The sequence below is a fragment of the Silurus aristotelis genome, assembly GCF_946808225.1.
Source record: "Silurus aristotelis genome assembly, chromosome: 17".
Classification (NCBI taxonomy): domain Eukaryota; kingdom Metazoa; phylum Chordata; class Actinopteri; order Siluriformes; family Siluridae; genus Silurus; species Silurus aristotelis.
The window spans coordinates 22995003-23003999 of NC_139590.1; the positions used below are offsets into that span (position 1 = coordinate 22995003).

The 8997-nt window shown below is 41.0% G+C and overlaps 2 protein-coding genes across 2 annotated transcripts; one reads left to right on the forward strand and one right to left on the reverse strand.

Annotated features, from left to right (window-relative positions):
* Positions 1-590: 590 nt before the first annotated feature.
* eef2kmt (eukaryotic elongation factor 2 lysine methyltransferase) lies at positions 591-3988 on the forward strand. The gene is made up of 8 exons (XM_083566566.1): positions 591-862; positions 941-1000; positions 1111-1191; positions 1278-1379; positions 2429-2562; positions 3279-3529; positions 3603-3746; positions 3854-3988. The coding sequence occupies exons 1-8, from the start codon at positions 776-778 to the stop codon at positions 3964-3966; spliced, it is 972 nt and encodes a 323-aa protein (XP_083422692.1). The 5' UTR covers positions 591-775; the 3' UTR covers positions 3967-3988.
* Positions 3731-8920, reverse strand: alg1 (ALG1 chitobiosyldiphosphodolichol beta-mannosyltransferase). The gene is made up of 13 exons (XM_083566526.1): positions 8610-8920; positions 7833-7910; positions 7631-7734; positions 7119-7267; positions 6932-7021; positions 6570-6680; positions 6195-6313; positions 5628-5666; positions 5492-5551; positions 5304-5414; positions 4598-4712; positions 4439-4514; positions 3731-4341 (listed from the first exon to the last, which is right to left on the reverse strand). Exons 1-13 carry the CDS (start codon positions 8881-8883, stop codon positions 4204-4206), a joined length of 1464 nt encoding a protein of 487 aa, XP_083422652.1. The 5' UTR covers positions 8884-8920; the 3' UTR covers positions 3731-4203.
* Between the last annotated feature and the right edge of the window lie 77 nt (positions 8921-8997).

Genomic DNA, 8997 nt, shown 5'->3' on the forward strand with positions numbered 1-8997 from the left:
AAATCAACATCAATAGATTTAATTTCAACGCTTTAAAAGTGTATATATGAGAACGACAGTATGAACTGGGGGCAATTCTACACTGTTCTGGGTTGATGGAAGAATAGAGGTGGCAAAATTAATTTGAAAAAATGTAATATGCAAAATGGCAATGCAATTAAAAAAAAAAAAAAAAGCAAAACATTTCTGTATTAAAAATGTAAATTGTCCATATGTGCAAAAGGAAAATGTATTTAAAATTAATTTACATTTGCCATTAAAAACAGTAGTTTTAGTTGCAAAATTGTATTGAAATTGATATACATTACTCAAATTTATTAGGACACAAACATCCATCCATCCATCCATCTATCTATCTATCTATCTATCTATCTATCTATCTATCTATCTATCTATCTATCTATCTATCTATCTATCTATCTATCTATCTGTCTGTCTGTCTGTCTGTCTGTCTGTCTGTCTGTCGGTCTGTCTGTCTGTCTGTCTGTCGCGTTGACTAGCATAATGTGCCCTTTCCAATATGGCGGCGTCAACGCACAACACTGTCCAATATGGCGTCTATCTTTTTTCCCGTCTTAATATCACGGCGCAGACTCCGAAGTGCTACTGGCCAATCCAAACCTAGGGGGCGTGGTTATCTAAAAACGAGGAAGCACTACAACACGTGGCCCTGTGTCCTGTCGTTTATATGCGAAAAAGCTTGTTTTTTTTATTTAATTTATAAAAAAAAAAAAAGTCAAATATTACATTTTATTGCGTTAAAAAAAAAACAATCATGAGCTTTAAGGAGGTTCAAGATGTCTCGTGTCGTTTCCAAGTGTCCTTTTTTGCCATGTGTCGTTTACACACGTTTCCATGGAAGGTAAAGATGCCAATGAAGTTTAATTTCACTTCTTACATCACTAAACTAATTTGAATATATTTGAATATTACGTTGCAGTCTTTAGAAACTGAAATCCAGAACTCACATTCAGGAGTGATTTTGGACATTCTGAAAAAGGTAATCTTTGACAGATGAATATTTGTTGTCCTGCTCTCATTTATCCACATTTGAGCGGCGAATTTGACTTTGAAAAATCACTTCATTTTATTCTGTTTGTTTGTTTTTAGACATGTCTTAATTTATTATGTCATAAAAACCCACCGTCAGTAAAATACAGGCGGCTTTTCCTGACTGAACTCATCAAAAAGGTAAACCATATCTGCCTTCTATTATACAATAACAGGCTTATTAGAATAAACGTATAAACAAGTTATGATTTTATTTTATTTTGTAGCATGAGTTAACTGGGTCAGAGCCTCTGGACGAGCTGTATGACGCTTTAGCCGAAGTGATGAGCGCTAGAGAGGACGCGGTGTGCTACAAAACATATTTCCTGGTAAGTAAATATGGGAATGAATAAGGGGGAGTTACAGCCAATTATATTAGGGTGGGCTGGTACAAATAACATGTGGGCAAGGGGTGGTAGAGGCCCAACACCTAATCCAGTTTGCCGGTTAACTAATATAAACAAAATTTTTTGTAAAATAAAAATAAAAAATCTAATTAACTAATAAACTAAAAATAAGCAGTGGTATTGAACTTAAAACCTTTTACTGTATTTTAACTTTAACCTATTGTTTTTATTGGATCAGATTAGTTCTCTAATAAAATTTAATCCTAAAGCCTATTTTCACACGTCTATACAAAATCAGTACATTATATAAAAGGTTTTCCCATGTAAAAAAAAAAAAAAAAGTTGTATCATTTTTTTTCCTATTTTCTCAATTCATTTCTTAACCAGAGTTTTAGGACTTTATATAAAATGTTTTTTTTTTTGGACATTATTTAAAATAAAAAAAAATTCCGTTACTGTATTACTTTATAACCAACAGCAACCGAAAACTTTTATTTTCTATCAGTTATAAAAAAAAATGATGTTTGTCTAACTATTGTTCTGTCCATCCATCCATCTACATTAGGCTGCCCACCCAATCGTAAGTTAGAAACCCTAGGGCTGCATTTCAGTGTAACACCGCTGCAAATAATGAATTACATTGGAACACAATGCAACAGAGAAGTAACAATGAATCCAGATGTGAAGTAGCGATGGGAAGATCAGATCATTTCAGTGACTCGGTTCTTTGAAACTCAGAATGAACAAATCTTTTTTTGAGTCATTTAGTTCATTTCGTTCCTTTGATCGGAGTCACGTTTTCAATAATCGGATCCCCGACACGTGTATACGCGCCGACTTTAACTATAGTTTCAATAATTAAATCATGAGAATGAAAAAGCTCGTTTTTTACAGGAATCTTCTCTATAAACGAAGCCTACATGGACATTTAACACTGCGTGTGTTAACAATATTTAAATTTCACACTTACGACATCACAACCCCTGAGTTTCAGGTTATTTCAGGTCCTAATCCTAATCCTAATTGTTCAGCCTACAGGAGAGGCGGTGAGTCTGGAAGAGAATGTAGCGATGATCTCTGATGGCACCACGGGGCTCGTCACATGGGAGGCAGCTCTTTACCTGACGGAGTGGGCGCTGGAAAACACTCATGTCTTTGCTGGGAGGTAAATCGTTCTCTCCCTCGCTTTCTTTTAACCCCTTAAATTCAAGCAGTCTCTAACTTCTTCTTTCCAGTACTCTTTCTTTTTTCTTTCCACCATCTCCATTCTTACTTTTCTTTCTCGATCCATTCATTCTTTTTGTTTTTCTTTCTTTTTTGCACCCGTATCTACTTTCACATTTTTCAAACCTGCACTGTCTATTATTTTCCCTCCAATTGATTAATCTGTTCTTTTGTATCTTCTATACATCCATCTTTTTTTTCCTCCATGAAACTAAGAAATCTACACATTCATCTGTACCTCATTCAGTCCATTTTCTCACCTTTACTTTCCTCTCATCCTTTCTACATACCTGCTCACCTGTTTAGTCTTCTTTCACTTCCTCTTTCCTTTATGCCAGCATGCATAATGCCAACATGCATTCTTTTCATTCTTCCTTTAAACTCTCATGAATTTCATTTTTGATCTGTCTATCTATCATTTACATCCCTTCCTTCCTTGTACAAACTGTTAATTTTATATTTTAGAAGAAAGAATAGGACATTGTGTATTTTCATACTAGTGTTCTTTTGCCCCCTCATACAAATCCAGAATGACAAATCGCTCAAAGCAAACTGCACACTTTTCCAAAATGAATCATAGCTCAGATGTAAAAAAAATAATCATAAAGCGTGCTAATCACACCGTGATGGAATGGTTGACATGCCTCTCTGTGACAGGACGGTGCTGGAGCTGGGCAGCGGCGCAGGACTCGCCGGCGTATCGCTGTGTCGCGCCTGCAAACCCAAAAAATACATTTTCACCGACTGCCACCAGGGGGTGCTTCAGAGACTTCACAAGAACCTCCAGAGGAACGGTTTAAACCAGGACGACGACACGGACGTGTCGGTGTGCGTGCAGGAACTAAACTGGGAACACGCACAAGACGAAGAGCTGAGGAGGATCGGAGCGGAGGCCGTCGTCGCAACAGGTACGGGCGCAGCCCTTCTTTCTTCAGGAACACCTCCCAAAACGGGTTTGTGAGAGATTGTATTTCTTGTCAGACGTGGTGTACGATCCCGAGGTGGTCGGCTCTCTGGTGAGACTGCTTGCGAGACTTTTCCACGTTTGCGAAGACCCTCCGGAGGTTTACATCGCCTCGACGATACGCAACCCAGAAACCTACGCCCGCTTCAAGGACGAACTGGGTGAGTTTAATGTCAGCATTTCATCCGGATCATGACAATGTAACAACAATATGTCTCAAGCTAATATCAGTAACGCTAACAGTGATGTCTTTGTTTTGTCTCTTCAGAAAAGGCTGGATTAAAACACGTCCCCGCCCCAAATCCCACCACGCAAGTGTTCCCGTACGACCGAGTCTCTTCTTTAGAAATCATCAACGTGCTCACAGAGTTCAAAATGTAATAAAGTGCTTATTTACATCGTATGTACACAAAGTGTGCTTTTTGCTTCATGTTCAAGTTTTGTCCAATGGAATTGCTGGAATGACTGGAATGGGGTGGGGAAAAAACAAACAAAAAAACAAACAAACAATGGATGTTTACCCTGTACGAATTCCTACGACCTCCTCGGCTTGTTATTGTTATCATTAGTATTATTATTATTATTATTAAAGATTATCATCGTTCGTCCGGTTACTGCTCAGTCACAGTGTTCCTTAAACAGCGGCAGGATGTGTTGGTCCCAGTTTTCGTCCCAGCGCTGCTCCCCGCTCTCTCTGAGGTTTCTCCGGAAGACGTTCAGCTTCCCCTGGACGTTAGGGAAGTCCGAGAACAGCAGCTGGACAGACGCGAGACAAACACGGCGTATATAAAAAAAAAAACGGCGTATATTCCGGAAACATTTTTATTTAAGGAGTTTTTTTTTTTTTTTTTACCTTCAGCTGCTCTGAGAGTTCAGCCGAGTCTCTGAAGATCAGGCCGTTCTCCTCGTGTTTCACCAGCTCATCCAGACTGCACACACAACAATCAATTGAGATTTTACTTTACCCTTAACTACTAAGGGCGAAGGAATTAAAAAAATCTCAACAACTCACCACTGGTAGTGTATGGCGCAGACAGGAAGACAACACCCGAACATGTCAACCACCTTCATGGGAAGGTCAAGACCACTCGAGGACTTGTGCAAGCAGACGCCGAGATCGGCCGAACCTGTTTAACCCGAAGCGTGACGTTAATTACATTCTGACAACACACGCCCTGGGCACTGAATCATCCCTATACAGTGCATGGGTAACAAACTGCTTTGTTTCTGGCGTGTTTTTTTTTTCCTGTCCTTCGTGTTAATACACGTTTTTTTAAATACAGTCAAAATGTTGGAATTGATGCTGAGCAAAACGTGTCACATGACCTAGAAAATCCTTGTTTTTGAATATCTTCATTTTTCTCGCCGCCACAAACAAAGCGGTGTTTTCACAAAGCTGCTCACAGTGCCTCAGTGTGGAGGGAAGACCAAAAAACTTGTATTTTTTATCTATCTACTCTAGGTCAGACGTTCTCAAACCTTGGGGAATAAAGACATGACAGGTGGGGCGCAATAAACCCAATGTCCCAATACTTTTGGGAACGGCGAGAAAAGGTTCAAGAACCGCTTGTGCCAGATTGTACTTGAGGATGCGGATTCAGGACGCTTTGTGCTCCGTCTACACTAATCTGAATATTTCTTTTTATAAATATTCTCGCACGACATACACAATGGCAATGAGGTCGTAACGGTATGATGCCTAAGGGTTGCGCTCTCACCCAGCAGAAGGGGATAATCCTCCGCTTCCATCCAAGGAGTGCAGATCTTAACGTGCTGAAACTCTTTGGCGTTGATGATCTTCTCATAATATTCTTTCTGAGGACCTTTACCTGGAGTGACGGGAACAAAAATGAACAAACTACATACAGGAAAAAGAAAAAAACGTATCCGTGTCTTCTTTACGAACCAGTGATGGCGCAGACGAGTGACGGGAGATGTTTCCCTGCTTCTACGAAACTTTCATAATCTGTCGAAAGAGGACAAGTCTTAGAGAATGCGTGACGACGATGCGGGAAAGAAAGTTTAAACGGATCCGTCCTGACCTTCAAGTGCCTTTAAAAGAACCGAGAAATCTTCATCCTCTGTGGAAGAGAATCAAACTGTTATTGAAATACACACACACACACACACACACACACACACACACTATATGGGCAAAAGTTTGTGGACACCTGAGCGTAAGATTGGCGAGTGCATTCTTTTCGTACATCCGATTCTACATTTTGTCTCCATTTGCTGTTATAATAACCTCCACTCTACTAGGAAGATGTTCCACTAGATTTTACGGAGATTCATTCAGCCACAAGGGGGTTATTAAAGTCAGGTACTGATGTAGGTGAGGTGAGGAGACCAGGAGTGCAGTCAGCGTTTACATTCATTCATGTATAATAGGGTTGAGCTCAAGATCTTCCACTCGAACCTGTGTAAATGTAGATCTTCATGGAGCTGGCTTAATGCACAAGGGCATTATGATGCATTATGAACAGTTTGGGTTTTCTAGTTCAAGTAAAGGTAAAATAAACATTCTATACATTTGTGTGCCAATTTTTGGCCATACGGTGTAGTACAATAGAGTTGAAGGAAATGCAGAACGTATATAGAAATCTGACCGGTCCAGCTGGTGCTGCTGATCAGAAGAGCGGGTCGTCCCTCAGCGAATGTCACCTCCCCGGTTTTAGTGTTGAGTTGCGTGAACGCGGTCAGCTCCGTGTTCTCCGTGTTTTCAGAACTACCCCAAAAAAACAAAACAAAAAACACTGACGGTAAAACACACCTACCCTGAGGAGCTGTTGTTCTGCTTGAACATTTATAAATACAAGCATGAGGTGTTTTCCTCCGAAATGGTTACTTCTTTTACGAAAAATAATACTTCAGTGTTTTCAAATCAGCCAAAGTGACATCTTTTATACTTCTAAGCTGCCAGACGGAGGACTGTAGCATTTGTTTAGGCTTGTCTATACGTATAAAACAAGCACACAACTCACCATGCTCTGAATTGTGGGTAAGCGCTGGCCATGCGGATGAAGAGCTCATGGCGGAGATTTAAAGGCGTCTCTCGGAATATCGAAGGCGGCTTGTCGTACAAAGTGGACGCACTGGAAATGGAAAAGAAAGTTAGGATTGCCCTCATTGATTCAACGGTACTTCCAAGAATGTAATATGTGAACTGTTAAAAAATGATTAACGCAGGTTATTATGTATTATCGCATCATTAAACGCAACAGCCAATCACGTTTCTGTATGCAAATACAGACCAAAAATGGGGTGGAGCATTTCCAATTTAGATTTATTCTTAAGTGATATGTGAAGTGCACAAAGCAAAAGTTTTATGATGTTGCGCTCTTACCGGATGTTCCAATTCTTTTGAAGGTCGCGTCTCATAGCATCAGTGACGCAAAGATGGTGATCGGCGAAACGGCCGAAAAGTTTCTCGTACCTGCCCAGAAATCGGTTAAACTATTACTTACAAAAAAAATTTATTTAATAATCATATAACGGTTGATACTGCAAAGATTGTAAGGGGGTTTCAGTACCACTTGGCCACCCTGACGATGGGATGGTTCTCGCCGTGACTGAGCGCCATGACGGAGTAACCGTAATTGTGCCAGTCGATCACGAACTGAGCTCCTATCAGTCGACTCGCCAGCCACGTCACGGCGATGCTCGGCAGACCCGGAGGATTCTGGGTCACAAGACGCAAACATGAAGTGTCATGAAGAGTACAGTGCACACTAATCCCGAACCCTTGGTATGTCTGAGGTGGTAAAAAGGTTTTGAGACTTTTGGTGCCATTCTGATCTATAGATCTCAAACACCTTTAGGATGAATGTGAACACTGACTGCAATGAATCTCACACACATCTCCACAAAATCTAGTGGAACATCTTCTCAGAAGGGCGGAGCTGATTACAACAGCATTGAGAAATAGAACGATGTTCAAAAAGCACATGCCGATCTTACGATCAATCGTCCCAAAATCTTTTGTCCATCCATAGAGCGTATTTACCGAACGTGCCAATGTTACTATGTCATGGGATCTGCATACCTGTAGAAGAATAAACGCCTGATCGTCCAGCTTCATTAAAACGTAAAGGAGCTGCAAGGACTGCGAGATCACCTTGGTGATATACCTGAGGATCTTTGGGCCAACTAAAAGCAAAATAATCGTTTTTAAAAATTCTGATATTTTCTTTTTCTTTTATATAAAACAGTTGAAGTGAGATTTAATTCCTAACAGTGTAGGTTACCAGGGAGGCCTTTGTGCTCCAAAATAGGCAGGATATCGATCCGGTCGTCCTCGAGAACATCTTGATGAGGTTTGTTACCTGCAGGTACAGAAAAATCATAGCACCTGTTAAATCATAGCAAACACTGTTGGGGGCGGAGCTTATTTCCGGGGCGGATATCACAAATTGTCTCAGCTCATAACCAATACCGCATGACCACATTAAGGGGCGGAGTTACAGTGGAGATAAATGTGTAGGGTTAAGCTTTCGGTTAGGACAAGCTCCGCCCCCTGGACTTTAATTCTGCAATATACAGTAAAAGAAAAAACTTGTCCATAGCCTGTGATATGCAGAGGATTACAGCAGAGAGTTAAGGGCCTTGCTCAAGGGCCAATCAGTTGCAGAACACAGCACAACTACACCGTCCTTCCTTGACTGTTGGTACATTAAAGGGGCGGTCTGTATTTGTGTGTGTGTGTGTTTTATACACCTTTAATAACTACACTATATGTGATCATTCCCAATAACTCCAGCTGACTTCCGACTTGTCAACTAGAAGGTCGGACAAGTCGGTAGTCACGTGTCAATATAGGGATATTTGTATTAAAGGTACAAAAGATATTTGTATTAAAGATGTTTAAAACACACACACAAAAATACAGACCGCCCCTTTAATGTACCACCAATCAGGAAGAACGGAATGTCATAGTGTTTAATCTGCACGACATGTTCAAACAAATTGAATCAATCAATGAAGGTAGCTTTCTTTCTTTCTTTTCTCTCTTTTCTTTTCTTTACCCAGAAAGCCGATGAAGGTGACGTTGTAGCCGTGTTTGCTCAGCGACAGCGCGTGATACTGCATGCGCGGGCTGCGACCCACGTCCCCGAGCACGAGCACGCACACGTTCAGGTGCGCGAATTCGTCGCGGGACTTCAGGCCGCGCGCCACGACGAAAATGAACACGACCACGCCGACCGGCAGCAGCGCCCACGACCAGCTCAGACCGGCCACGAGACCCAGCAAGACCAGCGACACCGTCACCAGCACCACTGCCGCATTGGCATCCGCCATCGTTGTGTTTCTGGGTTGTGACGTCACGAGCGACGTGGCCGACGATTTAAAGAGAACCCTCTTAAAAAAAAAAAAAAAAAAGAAAGAAAGAAAATCGATCAAAATGAATCAGTA

Bases quoted from the DNA above. Each gene is read 5' to 3' on its own strand.
- alg1 (XM_083566526.1), bottom strand. From the start codon at position 8,883: ATGGCGGATGCCAATGCGGCAGTGGTGCTGGTGACGGTGTCGCTGGTC. The intron at 7,911-8,609 runs GTAAAGAAAAGA...CTGTACCTGCAG, and splicing joins CACCTTCATCGGCTTTCTGG to GTAACAAACCTCATCAAGAT. The intron at 7,022-7,118 runs GTACTGAAACCC...ATTTCTGGGCAG, and splicing joins ATCGTCAGGGTGGCCAAGTG to GTACGAGAAACTTTTCGGCC.
- eef2kmt (XM_083566566.1), top strand. From the start codon at position 776: ATGAGCTTTAAGGAGGTTCAAGATGTCTCGTGTCGTTTCCAAGTGTCC. The intron at 1,001-1,110 runs GTAATCTTTGAC...GTTTGTTTTTAG, and splicing joins TTTTGGACATTCTGAAAAAG to ACATGTCTTAATTTATTATG. The intron at 2,563-3,278 runs GTAAATCGTTCT...TCTCTGTGACAG, and splicing joins ACTCATGTCTTTGCTGGGAG to GACGGTGCTGGAGCTGGGCA.